The 16,124-nt window shown below is 44.0% G+C and overlaps 1 protein-coding gene across 1 annotated transcript; it reads right to left on the bottom strand.

Annotated features, from left to right (window-relative positions):
• Window positions 1-3,224: 3,224 nt before the first annotated feature.
• On the bottom strand, window positions 3,225-14,951 carry LOC127918851 (receptor-type tyrosine-protein phosphatase beta-like; the record flags this gene model as incomplete). Its single annotated transcript, XM_052502091.1, has 5 exons — window positions 14,862-14,951; window positions 13,047-13,168; window positions 11,690-11,853; window positions 5,709-5,844; window positions 3,225-3,345 (listed from the first exon to the last, which is right to left on the bottom strand). Coding segments are annotated over exons 2-5 (451 nt in total), but the record flags the coding sequence as incomplete, so codon positions are not given.
• Window positions 14,952-16,124: the final 1,173 nt, after the last annotated feature.

The raw sequence follows: 16,124 nt of genomic DNA, 5'->3' as shown, positions 1-16,124 counted from the left end.
TGGTTTAGACGGGTAGGCTTACAGCCGTCTGTCCGTTCCTGTCATGGTAATTCTATTGGTAGGCTTACAGCCGTCTGTCCGTTCCTGTCATGGTAATTCTATTGGTAGGCTTACAGCCGTCTGTCCGTTCCTGTCATGGTAATTCTATTGGTAGGCTTACAGCCGTCTGTCCGTTCCTGTCATGGTAATTCTATTGGTAGGCTTACAGCCGTCTGTCCGTTCCTGTCATGGTAATTCTATTGGTAGGCTTACAGCCGTCTGTCCGTTCCTGTCATGGTAATTATATTGGTAGGCTTACAGCCGTCTGTCCGTTCCTGTCATGGTAATTCTATTGGTAGGCTTACAGCCGTCTGTCCGTTCCTCGTCATGGTAATTCTATTGGTATTTACAGCCGTCTGTCCGTTCCTGTCATGGTAATTCTATTGGTAGGGGCTTACAGCCGTCTGTCTGTTCCTCATGGTAATTATATTGGTAGGCTTACAGCCGTCTGTCGTTCCTGTCATGGTAATTCTATTGGTAGGCTTACAGCCGTCTGTCCGTTCTCGTCATGGTAATTCTATTGGTAGGCTTACAGCCGTCTGTCCGCTCCTGTCATGGTAATTCTATTGGTAGGCTTACAGCCGTCTGTCCGTTCCTGTCATGGTAATTCTATTGGTAGGCTTACAGCCGTCTGTCCGTTCCAGTCATGGTAATTCTATTGGTAGGCTTACAGCCGTCTGTCCGTTCCTGTCATGGTAATTATATTGGTAGGCTTACAGCCGTCTGTCCGTTCCTGTCATGGTAATTCTATTGGTAGGCTTACAGCCGTCTGTCCGTTCCAGTCATGGTAATTCTATTGGTAGGCTTACAGCCGTCTGTCCATTCCTGTCATGGTAATTCTATTGGTAGACCTATATCTATAGTCTGGATATATAGTCTTGGTATGGTGGTATAGTCCTACCATGGTAGTAGTCTGGATATATAGTCTTGGTGTGGTGGTATAGTCCTACCATGGTAGTAGTCTGGATATATAGTCTTGGTATAGTCTTACCATGGTAGCAGACTGGATATATAGTCTTGGTATGGTGGTATAGTCTTACCATGGTAGCAGACTGGATATATAGTCTTGGTATAGTCTTACCATGGTAGTAGTCTGGATATATAGTATTGGTATGGTGGTATAGTCCTACCATGGTAGTAGTCTGGATATATAGTCTTGGTGTGGTGGTATAGTCCTACCATAATATAATAATAATAATAATATGCCATTTAGCAGACGCTTTTATCCAAAGCGACTTACAGTCATGTGTGCATACATTCTACGTATGGGTGGTCCCGGGGATCGAACCCACTACCCTGGCGTTACAAGCGCCATGCTCTACCAACTGAGCTACAGAAGGACCACTACCATGGTAGTAGGCTGATATAGTCTTGGTATAGTCTTACCATGGTAGCAGACTGGATGTCTTGGTAGTCACCATGGTAGTAGTCTGGATATATAGTCCTACCATGGTAGTAGTCTGGATATATAGTCTTGGTGTGGTGGTATAGTCCTACCATGGTAGTAGTCTGGATATATAGTCTTGGTATAGTCTTACCATGGTAGCAGACTGGATATATAGTCTTGGTATAGTCTTACCATGGTAGTAGTCTGGATATATAGTATTGGTTTGGTGGTATAGTCCTACCATGGTAGTAGTCTGGATATAGTCTTGGTGTGGTGGTATAGTCCTACCATGGTAGTAGTCTGGATATATAGTCTTGGTATAGTCTTACCATGGTAGCAGACTGGATATATAGTCTTGGTATGGTGGTATAGTCTTACCATGGTAGCAGCCTGGATATATAGTCTTGGTATAGTCTTACCATGGTAGTAGTCTGTATATATAGTATTGGTATGGTGGTATAGTCCTACCATGGTAGTAGTCTGGATATATAGTCTTGGTATAGTCTTACCATGGTAGTAGTCTGTATATATAGTATTGGTATGGTGGTATAGTCTACCATGGTAGTAGTCTGTATATATAGTATTGGTATGGTGGCATAGTCCTACCATGGTAGTAGTCTGGATATATAGTCTTGGTGTGGTGGTATAGTCCTACCATGGTAGTGGTCTGATATATAGTCTTGGTATGGTGGTATAGTCCTACCATGGTAGTAGACTGGATATATAGTCTTGGTGTGGTGGTATAGTCCTACCATGGTAGTAGTCTGGATATATAGTCTTGGTATAGTCTTACCATGGTAGCAGACTGGATATATGGTCTTGGTATGGTGGTATAGTCTTACCATGGTAGCAGACTGGATATATACTCTTGGTATAGTCTTACCATGGTAGTAGTCTGATATATAGTCTTGGTATAGTCTTACCATGGTAGCAGACTGGATATATGGTCTTGGTATGGTGGTATAGTCTTACCATGGTAGCAGACTGGATATATAGTCTTGGTATAGTCTTACCATGGTAGTAGACTGGATATATAGTATTGGTATGGTGGTATAGACCTACCATGGTAGTAGTCTGGATATATAGTCTTGGTATAGTCTTACCATGGTAGTAGTCTGGATATATAGTCTTGGTATAGTCTTACCATGGTAGTAGTCTGGATATATAGTCTTGGTATGGTGGTATAGTCCTACCATGGTAGTAGTCTGGATATATGGTTTTGGTATGGTGGTATAGTCTTACCATGGTAGTAGTCTGGATATATAGTCTTGGTATAGTCCTACCATGGTAGTAGTCTGGATATATAGTCTTGGCATAGTCTTACCATGGTAGTAGTCTGGATATATAGTCTTGGTATAGTCTTACCATGGTAGTAGTCTGGATATATAGTATTGGTATGGTCTTACCATGGTAGCAGACTGGATATATAGTCTTGGTATAGTCTTACCATGGTAGTAGTCTGGATATATAGTCTTGGTATAGTCTTACCATGGTAGCAGACTGGATATATAGTCTTGGTATAGTCTTACCATGGTAGTAGTCTGGATATATAGTATTGGTATGGTGGTATAGTCCTACCATGGTAGTAGTCTGGATATATAGTCTTGGTGTGGTGGTATAGTCCTACCATGGTAGTAGTCTGGATATATAGGCTTGGTGTGGTGGTATAGTCCTACCATGGTAGTAGTCTGGATATATAGTCTTGGTATAGTCTTACCATGGTAGTAGTCTGGATATATAGTCTTGGTATAGTCCTACCATGGTAGTAGTCTGATATATAGTCTTGGCATAGTCTTACCACGGTAGTAGTCTGGGTTGAAGTTCTCATAGATGGGGTAGAGAGGGTTCTCCTGCTCACTACGGAGCTTCCTGGCTCTCAGGACATCACGAACACACTGGTGGAGGAAGGAGTACTGGTACTGTGGGGAGGACAGCATTCACATCAATACTACTGTTCATCTGCTGTGGGGAAAACAGCATTCACATCAATACTACTGTTCATCTGCTGTGGGGAGGACAGCATTCACATCAATACTACTGTTCATCTGCTGTGGGGAAAACAGCATTCACATCAATACTACTGTTCATCTGCTGTTGGGTGGACAGCATTCACATCAATACTACTGTTCATCTGCTGTGGGGAGGACAGCATTCACATCAATACTACTGTTCATCTGCTCAATACTACTGTTCATCTGCTGTGGGGAGGACAGCATTCACATCAATACTACTGTTCATCTGCTGTGGGGAAAACAGCATTCACCTCAATACTACTGTTCATCTGCTGTGGGGAGACAGCATTCACATCAATACTACTGTTCATCTGCTGTGGGGAAAACAGCATTCACATCAATACTACTGTTCATCTGCTGTGGGGAGGACAGCATTCACATCAATACTACTGTTCATCTGCTGTGGGGAGGACAGCATTCACATCAATACTACTGTTCATCTGCTGGGAAAACAGCATTCACATCAATACTACTGTTCATCTGCTGTGGGGAGGACAGCATTCACATCAATACTACTGTTCATCTGCTGGGGAGGACAGCATTCACATCAATACTACTGTTCATCTGCTGTGGGGAGGACAGAATTCACATCAATACTACTGTTCATCTGTTGTGGGGAGGACAGCATTCACATCAATACTACTGTTCATCTGTTGTGGGAGGACAGCATTCACATCAATACTACTGTTCATCTGCTGTGGGGAGGACAGCATGCACATCAATACTACTGTTCATCTGCTGTGGGGAGGACAGAATTCACATCAATACTACTGTTCATCTGCTGTGGGGAGGACAGCATTCACATCAATACTACTGTTCATCTGTTGTGGGGAGGACAGCATTCACATCAATACTACTGTTCATCTGTTGTGGAGGACAGCATTCACATCAATACTACTGTTCATCTGTTGTAGGGAGGACAGCATTCACATCAATACTACTGTTCATCTGCTGTGGGGGGAGACAGCATTCACATCAATACTACTGTGTATCTGTTGTGGGGAGGACAGCATTCACATCAATACTACTGTTCATCTGCTGTGGGAGGACAGCATTCACATCAATACTACTGTTCATATGCTGTTGGGAGGACAGCATTCACATCAATACTACTGTTCATCTGCTGTGGGAGGACAGCATTCACATCAATACTACTGTTCGCCTGCTGTGGGGAGGACAGCATTCACATCAATACTACTGTTCATCTGCTGTGGGGAGAGACAGCATTCACATCAATACTACTGTTCATCTGCTGTGGGGAGGACAGCATTCACATCAATACTACTGTTCATCTGCTTTGGGGGAGGACAGCATTCACATCAATACTACTGTTCATGCAACATGTCTGCTAAATACATTGTGCCTTTGCCATTTTGACAACAGACGGTGGTATCCCCACTAAGCTAAAGCCTAGGCATTATGATTGGGGAGCTATTGCAAGACGTTGTGTCTCAGGCACAAACATTGTGCTATCATTACCACTGCATAGCAGATCAATAGGATGAAGCCTTCCCTTTGATTCTGCTGAAACACGACTTTCTGATACACATCCCCATTTATTATTCATGGCTATATATTATCTCTGGCTACATATTATCACTGGCTATATATTATCACTTATATATTATCACTGGCTATATATTATCTCTGGCTATATATTATCACTGGCTACATATTATCACTTATATATTATCACTGGCTATATATTATCTCTGGCTATATATTATCTCTGGCTATATATTATCACTGGCTATATATTATCTCTGGCTATATATTATCACTGGCTATATATTATCACTGGATATATATTATCACTGGCTATATATTATCACTGGCTATATATAATCTTTGGCTATATATTATCAATGGCTATACATTATCACTGGCTATATATTATCTTTGGCTATTGTATTATCTTTGGCAATATATGATCTATGGCTATATAATAACACTTGCTATATATTATCACTGGCTATATATTATCACTGGCTATATATTATCACTGGATATATATTATCACTGGCTATATATTATCACTGGCTATATATTATCATTGGCTATATATTATCACTGGCTATATATTATCACTGGCTATATATTATCACTGGATATATATTATCACTGGCTATATATTATCATTGGGTATATATTATCACTGGGGATCACTGGCTATATATTATCACTGGCTAACATTGACATTCTTTATACCCATGGAAATGTACCAGCTGATGGAAACCGTTGTGTTGAACTGAGGGTTTTATCCGCGTTACCTCTGTTTGCACCATGTGAGAGCGGTGCAGTCGGAGGTCAAACACACAGCCGTAGACGTCCACTGTTCCTATGCTGTCCAGCTGTTGAAGGACCCGGTCCAGAACCATGAACGTCCCTGTACGACCCACTCCAGCACTGAGGGAGAGAGAGAAGAGGGGAAGAGAGGGAGAGAGAGAGAAAAGGGAAGAGAGGGAGAGAGAGAAGAGGGGAAGAGAGGGAGAGAGAGAGAAGAGGGGAAGAGAGGGAGAGAGAGAAGAGGGGAAGAGAGGGAGAGAGAGAAGAGGGAAGAGAGGGAGAGAGAGAGAAGAGGGGAAGAGAGGGAGAGAGAGAGGGGAAGAGAGGGAGAGAGAGAGAAGAGGGGAAGAGAGGGAGAGAGAGAAGAGGGGAAGAGAGGGAGAGAGAGAAGAGGGGAAGAGAGGGAGAGAGAGAGAAGAGGGGAAGAGAGGAGAGAGAGAAAAGGGGAAGAGAGGAGAGAGAGAGAAAAGGAAGAGAGAGAAGAGAGAGAAGGGGAAGAGGGAGAGAGAGAGAAAAGGGGAAGAGAGGAGAGAGAGAGAAAAAGGGAAGAGAGAGAAGAGAGAGAAAAGGGGAAGAGAGGAGAGAGAGAGAAGAGGGAAGAGAGGGAGAGAGAGAGAAAAGGGGAAGAGAGAGGGAGAGAGAGAGAAAAGGGGAAAGAGAGGGAGAGAGAGAGAAAAGGGGAAGAGAGGGAGAGAGAGAGAAAAGGGGAAGAGAGAGAGAGAAGAGGGGAAGAGAGGGAGAAGAGAGAAAAGGAAGAGAGGGAGAGAGAGAAAAGGGGAAGAGAGGGAGAGAGAGAGAAAAGGGGAAGAGAGGGAGAGAGAGAGAAAAGGGGAAGAGAGAGAAGAGAGAGAGAGAAGAGAGGGAGAGAGAGAAGAGGGAAGAGAGAGAAGAGTGATTCATGTAGTTTACATCACATTTACCTTTGACGTCCATGTATTTATACACTTGCGGTAAATCATATTAAAATCATTTGATATTGGTTTTTAATTTAATTGGTGTGCCTACACAGCTACCATCCTGATTGAAGGATTTCTCCTTTGACGCACGCACGCACACGCACACGCACGCACGCACGCACGCACAGCACACAGACACACACACACACACACACACACACACACACACACACACACACACACACACACACACACACACACACACACACACACACACACACACACACACACACACACACACACACACACACACACACACACACACACACACACACACACACAGTAATGATAAATGATGACGGTCAATCACAATCCACGCTGCACATAACATCATTCCAGCTGGACGCTTCACTGAAACACAGTACACCAGTACTAACAGAGTTCTCTCTCCACTTTGACGGCACATCTAACATCTTGGACATAAAGGGGAGCTGGTCAGGGTCAGTAGGTCACTGGTCTAGGCTCTAGACGCCACCAACAGTGAGGGGAATGGCAGACTCCCGTAGCTGAGAGAGATACCCGTCTGGAGAAAGAGTCACCGCCGAGTAATGGACTCTCCTGGGGGAAAACGACCCTTACTTACTTCTCCCTTCCTGTAAAGTGTGTGTGGCTTATCAACCCTTACTTACTTCTCCTTCCTGTAAAGTGTGCTGTGGCTTATCAACCCTTACTTAATTCTCCTTCCTGTAAAGTGTGTTGTGGCTTAACGACCCTTACTTACATCTCCTTTCCTGTAAAGTGTGTTGTGGCTTAACGAATTTACATACTTCTCCTTCCTGTAAAGTGTAAGCTAACGACCCTTACTTAATTCTCCTTCCTGTAAAGTGTGTTGTGGGCTTTAACGAAGCCCTTACTTACTTCTCCTTCCTGTAAAGTGTGTTGTGGTTTAACGACCTGCAATCACTTACTCCTTCCCAAAGTGTGTTGTGGCTTAACGACCTCTTACTTACTTCTCCTTCCTGTAAAGTGTGTTGTGGTTTAACGACCCTTACTTACTTCTCCTTCCTGTAAAGTGTGTTGTGGCTTAACAACCCTTACTTACTTCTCCTTCTGTAAAGTGTTGTGGATTAACGACCCCTTACTTACTTCTCCTTCCTGTAAAATGTGTTGTGGTTTAACGACCCGTACTTACTTCTCCTTCCTGTAAAGTGTGTTGTGGCTTATCTGTGAACTTTACATTCCTGCTGGATCTGAACCTGAAGGAGTGTAGAGCACCATCGCCCAGGTTCATCTCATTTTCTGTCTATATAGAGCTGAGGGTGGTTCCAGACACCATCAGACAGGTTCATCTCATTTCTGTCTATATAGAGCTGAGGGTGGTCCAGACACCATCAGGCCAGGTTCATCTCTATATAGAGCTGAGGGTGGTCCAGACACCATCAGCCAGGATTCATCCATCAGAGCCAGGGTGGTCCCAGACACCATTTATCTCATTTCTGTCTATATAGAGCTGAGGTGGTCCAGACACCATCAGCCAGATTCATCTCATTTCTGTCTATATCGAGCTGAGGGTGGTCCAGACACCATCAGACAGGTTTATCTCATTTCTGTCTATATAGAGCTGAGGGTGGTCCAGACACCATCAGCCAGGTTCATCTCATTTCTGTCTATAGAGCTGAGGGTGGTCCAGACACCATCAGCCAGATTCATCTCATTTCTGTCTATATAGAGCTGAGGGTGGTCCAGACACCATCAGCCAGGTTCATCTAATTTCTGTCTATATAGAGCTGAGGGTGGATTCAGTTCACCATCAGCCAGGTTCATCTCATTTCTGTCTATATAGAGCTGAGGGTGGTCCAGACACCATCAGCCAGGTTCATCTCATTTCTGTCTATATAGAGCTGAGGGTGGTCCAGACACCATCAGCCAGGTTCATACATTAAAACCAAAGTCTATCAGAATTCCAGTCATTCAATACATGCTATACCCCTTGGTCTTCAGAATAGGACTTGTTAATATGGAAGTATAGATCAGCCTAGTTGTTTAACCCGGAGGCCAAACATTCCCTCATTGTGAAAAGTAACTGAGGAAGTGGCAAACATCCTGCTTATCGATCAAAACTAAGGACTTATTAGCCAGCTCCTGGAGGACTGATTGGGCTCATTGATTTGAAAAAGAATGGAATGGCATAGTTTGAGCACTACTGAAAAGTGCTATTTACACGTGAAACATGCTGCGGCATGTGCGTTTGTTATAGGCCTGTTGTTGACCTTTTCGTTGGTGAACGCTTTGATATATTGACAATATGCAGCTGTTTTAAAGGGCAAATCCACAGATGAAACAATAACAAAATGGACACTCCGCCTCTGCTTTGGTGAAAAGGCTGAAGGACGGGCCTGGAGAAATGTAACCACTCTCAGGTTAATAGACAGAGCTATGGATGCGAGGACTGACCCTCCATGATGTCACAATGATTGTTTTAACCATGTTATGAGGCAATACAGTGTTTGTTTACATTCACAATGTCTACAAATATGGGGGGGGGGAAACAGGCATATATTTTGGATTCTGATGGAGTGTGACAGTTGAACTAAACTCATGAGGCATTTATAAGTTATATTATTCAGAATCAGTGGATATATACAAATATACATTTATAAATACAAAAAATGGATGTAGCAACTACATAACGTCTCTTTAAGTCTATCAAAGTGTGTGAGTTTGAGCGTGTGTTCATTAGGTCTATGGATTTTTTATTTTATTTATCAGCTTGAATTAGATAGAGCGATTAAAGCCCCACGTTTATTCCATAGGCTGTGATCTGCACTATACAGTTGTTATTCCATAGGCTGGGATCCACACTATACAGCTGTTATTCCATAGGCTGGGATCTACACTATAGGCTGGGATCCACACTATACAGCTGTTATTCCCACACTATGCAGCTATTATTCCATAGGCTGGGATCTATGCATACAGCTGTTATTCCATAGGCTGGGATCTACGCTATACAGCTGTTATTCCATAGGCTGGGATCTGCACTACAGCTGTTATTCCATAGGCTGGGATCCACACTATACAGCTGTTATTCCATGGCTGATCCACACTATACAGCTGTTATTCCATAGGCTGGGATCCACACTATACAGCTGTTATTCCATAGGCTGGGATCCATGCAGCTGTTCTTCCATAGGCTGGGATCCACACTATACAGCTGTTATTCCATAGGCTGGGATCCACACTATACAGCTGTTATTCCATAGGCTGGGATCCACACTATGCAGCTGTTATTCCATAGGCTGGGATCCACACTATACATCTGTTATTCCATAGGCTGGGATCTACGCTATGCAGCTGTTATTCCATAGGCTGGGAGCTGTTATTCCATAGGCTGGGATCCACACTATACAGCTGTTATTCCATAGGCTGGGATCCACACTATACAGCTGTTATTCCATAGGCTGGGATCCACACTATACAGCTATTATTCCATAGGCTGGGATCACACTATACAGCTGTTATTCCATAGGCTGGGATCCACACTATGCAGCTGTTATTCCATAGGCTGGGATCCACACTATGCAGCTGTTATTCCATTGGGATCCACACTATGCAGCTGTTATTCCATAGGCTGGGATCCACACTATGCAGCTGTTATTCCATAGGCTGGGATTGCAGCCAAAGGCTGGGATCCACACTATGCAGCTGTTGCCAGAGCACGTTTTTAACTGACTGTCCACTGGTTTCAAAACAGTGATTGACAGGCAGCTTAAACTTCTTGAATTCAACTATTATTGGGTTCAAATACACATTTAGATTTGTGAACAGCCGTCCACAACAACCATAATCTGTAAAGCACAAACAGCTAAATGAGAGAGCAGCAGTGTGATTCACATCAATGCTCTGTGTAGATATCAGTAATAAGTCATATCTGAATCGCCGTCGACGACACCACTGATGTCATCCTTTCCTCCAAGCGTTTATTCATGTTGGATAATCTTTAATGCCGACAGCAGTCGTACCATTGGAAGACACAGCTTGGACTGTATTCTACAAAAGCCTAATCCTGCTCTTTTCCCACAATCCATCAAATACATTTGGTGTGTCATCATAGCGGTCTCTGATTGGTGGTCATCATTTGGTGTGTCATCATAGTGGTCTCTGATTGGTGGTCAGACTCTCTCAGGCGGAACAAACTTAAACTTCCACCTTTTTTCAACGCTGATTTGAATGTCATTGAGAAAACAGAGAAGTGAGAATAGATTTGTTTTATTCTCGCAAACATCTTTTTTTTAATTTAAAAGTAATCCTCAAGTAATAATCTAGTTTTCAAAAGTATCTGATTACAATATTTTAGCTGGTAACAGATTACAGTTACTGTTTTTGTTGTAATCCCTTATATGTAGTGGATTACATGTAATCCGTTACTCCTGCGAGGGACGAGTCTCATGTATTTAGCTGATCAATTATTAAACCGGCCTCAATACATTTTTCTCACGTTGCTGCTCTTCTCTTTGACTGACGTCTGCCAAGGAGAAACTCTTTCTGATGGGAGATGAACCCTCTGACTCCGCTAAGTTTACATCTACACTGGTATCTACACACACACGCACGCACGCGCGCACACACACACACACACACACACACACCCCTCCACACACACACACACACACACACACACACACACACACACACACACACACACACACACGCACACACACACGCACACGCACGCACACACACACACACACACACCCTCCACACACATGCACACACACACGCACGCACACACACGCACGCACACACACACGCACACACGCACACACACACCCTCCACACACACGCGCACGCACACACACACCCTCCACACACATGCACACACACGCACACGCAAACACACACATGCAAACACACACACCCCTCCACACACACACACGCAAACGCAAACACACAAACACACACACACACACACACACACACACACACACACACACACACACACACACACACACACACACACACACACACACACACACACACACACACACCGATGTGGCCCTTCCACATACCTGCAGTGAACAACGGTGGCTCCAGTGCTGGGGGCCCTGTCGATGTAGTCCCGGACGGTCCGTACGAACTCGATGAGGGACTGGGTGGTCTCGGGGACCCCGTGGTCTGGCCACACCGTGTAGTGGAAGTGTCTCACCACCCGAGGGAAGCTGGGACGACCCTCCTGAAGAGACACAAGATGAGGGATGTTCAGGACAGGAAATGCAGGGTATCTCCCTTATGGGGGCTCCCGAGTGGCGCAGCGGTCTAAGGTACTGTATCTCAGTGCAAGAGACGACACTACAGTCCCTGGTTCAAATCCAGGCTGAATCACAACCGGACGGGATTGGGAGTCCCATAGGGCGGCTCACAATTGGCCCAGCGTTGTCCGGGTTTGGCCGGGATAGGCCGTCATTGTAAATAAGAATTTGTTCTTAACTGACTTACCTGGTTAAATAAAAGGTTAAATAAAATATAAATAAATACATTTAAACATAAATAAAGTCGGACCTCCACACTAGGTCTAGAATGTACTTTGCAGATCAGGATCAGGATTGAACAGTTTTATCTGTCTTACTGATGGTTTATATAAAAACAGGTCGTCCTAATGAGCTCTTCAGTTGGGCTACAGCTTTCAATAGAGTGACAGTAACAGAGAAGCTGCCATATTATCTGTGGTGATTGTTTCTGAGGTGATTGTTTCTGAGGTGATTGTTACTGAGGTGATTGTTACTGAGGTGATTGTTACTGAGGTGATTGTTTCTGAGGTGATTGTTACTGAGGTGATTGTTACTGAGGTGATTGTTTCTGAGGTGATTGTTTCTGAGGTGATTGTTTCTGAGGTGATTGTTTCTGAGGTGATTGTTTCTGAGGTGATTGTTTCTGAGGTGATTGTTTCTGAGGTGATTGTTACTGAGGTGATTGTTACTGAGGTGATTGTTACTGAGGTGATTGTTACTGAGGTGATTGTTACTGAGGTGATTGTTACTGAGGTGATTGTTACTGAGGTGATTGTTTCTGAGGTGATTGTTACTGAGGTGATTGTTACTGAGGTGATTGTTACTGAGGTGATTGTTACTGAGGCGATTGTTTCTGAGGTGATTGTTACTGAGGTGATTGTTTCTGAGGTGATTGTTACTGAGGGGATTGTTACTGAGGGGATTGTTACTGAGGCGATTGTTTCTGAGGTGATTGTCACTGAGGTGATTGTTTCTGAGGTGATTGTTACTGAGGTGATTGTTACTGAGGTGATTGTTTCTGAGGTGATTGTTTCTGAGGGATTGTTTCTGAGGTGATTGTTTCTGAGGTGATTGTTACTGAGGTGATTGTTTCTGAGATTGTTTCTGAGTGATTGTTTCTGAGGTGATTGTTACTCACAGAGCTGATCTTGAACTCCTGATTGTCCATTCAGCCAGGACAGACTCAGACAGCATTTGAACCACCAGGTCTCCATAGTACAGAGGCTCCCGGTCAGCCGGCCAGTAGTGGTCACACTTCACCTGGACGGGGACAACAATGGCCACGGTTAGACCATTAGATCTCTTGGTTTGTTGTCTGACTGACTGACTGGTTGATTAAGGGATTGAGTTATTTATTGAATAGTTCATTCATTTATTCATTCATTTGTTTGTTTGTTTGTTCGTCCATCCATCTATCCCCATCCATTCATCCCTCTATTCATCCATCCCATCTATTCCCCATCATCATTCTATCCCCATCCATCATCCATCCATCCATCCATCTATCCCCATCCATTCATCCCTCCATCCATCCATCTATTCATCCATTCATCCCCATCCATCCATCCATCTATCCCCATCCATTCATCCCTCTATCCATCCATCCATCTATCCCCATCCATTCATCCCTCCATCCACCCCTCTATTCATCCATCTATAGCCATCCATTCATCCATCTATCCCCATCCATTCATCCCTCTATCCATCCATCTATCCCCAACCATTCATCCATCTATCCCCATCCATTCATCCCTCTATTCATCCATCTATCCCCAACCATTAATCCATCTATCCCCATCCATTCATCCATCTATCCCCATCCATTCATCGCTCTATCCACCCCTCTATTCATCCATCTATAGCCATCCATTCATCCATCTATGCCCATCCATTCATCCCTCTATCCATCCATCTATCCCCAACCATTAATCAATCTATCCCCATCCATTCATCCATCTATCCCCATCCATTCACCCTCTATCCATCCATCTATCCCCATCCATTCACCCATCCAAAATGTCCCACACAAAGTAAAGTCAATAATATCAGACTTTTTATGTCAAATCAAATTGTATTTGTCACAATGCGCCGAATACCGTAAGTGTAGACCTCACCGTGAAATGCTTACTGACAAGGTCTTAGACAACAATGCAGTTTTAAGAAATAAACTAAGGTAAAACAATAGAAACACAATAAAATGACAATAATGAGGCGATATACAGCGGATACCGGTGCCAAGTCAGTGTGCGGTGGTACAGTTTAGATGCGGTAATTTGTACATGTAGGTAGGGGTCAAGTGACTATGCATAGGTAATAAACATTGAGTAGCGGCAATTTTGGACCGAGATTTGACACTCCAGTACAGCTTGCCGTGCGGTAGCAGAGAGAACAGTCTATGACTTGGGTGACTGGAGTCTTAGACAATTTTTAGGGCCTTCCTCTGACACGGCCTGGTATAGAGGTCCTGGATGTCAGAAAGCTTGGCCCCGGTGATGTACTGAGCCATACTCACTACCATCTGTAGGACCTTACGGTCGGATGCCAAGCAGTTGCCATACCAGGCGGTGATGCAACCGGTGAGGATGCTCGATGGTGCAGCTGTATATGTTTTTAAGGGTCTGGGAACCCATGGCAAATATTTTCAGTCTCCTGAGGGGAAGAGGCATTGTCTTTCCTCGCCACGACTTCCTTGGTGTGTTTGGACCATGATAGTTTGTTGGTGATGTGAAACCAAGGAACTGAAACTCTCAACCAGCTCCACTTCAGCCCCGTCGATGTGAATGAGGACGTGTTCGGTTAATCCCAGTCAAGCATAATGTCAAGTGCTCAATGATTTAGATTACTGACCATTATCAGGGTTCTTTAGGAACTATTTATTTCTCTGAGTCACTATGGAAACACATCTGTCACCCCCCACCCTCCCTCCTCCCTCCCTCCCCAATCTCCGACTCACCCGTCCCTTCTCGACACACTGCGTCACCATGACGACGTTGTACACGTTGTGCTCCCACACCATCCTCCAGAAGTCATCTTGGTTCCGGGGAGAGGGCCTTGGGTGGCAAAGATGTACTCACGGGGAAGTTGTTCCCCTGAAACAGACAGACGGGGATCAGTCAGTCAATCAGTCGTTCAATCATGGCGCAGGAAGCCTGGTTTAGATTCAGAGCCTATATGACAAAAATGTATTTTGGGATGGTCTTGTAAGTTGAAACCTTATAACAGTGGGGTAAGTGTTGCAAATGCAGATTTATGCTGAAATATCACACTCTAATGAGACAAAGACAGTCTGAAATATGAACCTACAGCCACATCTCTCACTCTAATGAGACAAAGACAGTCTGAATCTAGTCTGAGACAAAGACAGTCTGAACCTACAGCCACATCTCTCACTCTAATGAGACAAAGACAGTCTGAACCTACAGCCACATCTCACACTCTAATGAGACAAAGACAGTCTGAACCTACAGCCACATCTCATACTCTAATGAGACAAAGACAGTCTGAAATATGAACCTACAGCCACATCTCACACTCTAATGAGACAAAGACAGTCTGAAATATGAACCTACAGCCACATCTCACACTCTAATGAGACAAAGACAGTCTGAACCTACAGCCACATCTCACACTCTAATGAGACAAAGACAGTCTGAATCTACAGCCACATCTCACACTCTAATGAGACAAAGACAGTCTGAACCTACAGCCACATCTCACACTCTAATGAGACAAAGACAGTCTGAACCTACAGCCACATCTCACACTCTAATGAGACAAAGACAGTCTGAACCTACAGCCACATCTCATACTCTAATGAGACAAAGACAGTCTGAAATATGAACCTACAGCCACATCTCACACTCTAATGAGACAAAGACAGTCTGAACCTACAGCCACATCTCACACTCTAATGAGACAAAGACAGTCTGAACCTACAGCCACATCTCACACTCTAATGAGACAAAGACAGTCTGAACCTACAGCCACATCTCATACTCTAATGAGACAAAGACAGTCTGAACCTACAGCCACATCTCATACTCTAATGAGACAAAGACAGTCTGAACCTACAGCCACATCTCACACTCTAATGAGACAAAGACAGTCTGAACCTACAGCCACATCTCACACTCTAATGAGACAAAGACAGTCTGAACCTACAGCCACATCTCACACTCTAATGAGACAAAGACAGTCTGAACCTACAGCCACATCT

The sequence above is a fragment of the Oncorhynchus keta genome, unplaced genomic scaffold (genome assembly GCF_023373465.1).
Source record: "Oncorhynchus keta strain PuntledgeMale-10-30-2019 unplaced genomic scaffold, Oket_V2 Un_contig_15109_pilon_pilon, whole genome shotgun sequence".
Lineage (NCBI taxonomy): Eukaryota > Metazoa > Chordata > Actinopteri > Salmoniformes > Salmonidae > Oncorhynchus > Oncorhynchus keta.
This window is presented reverse-complemented; position numbering and strand designations above follow the sequence as displayed.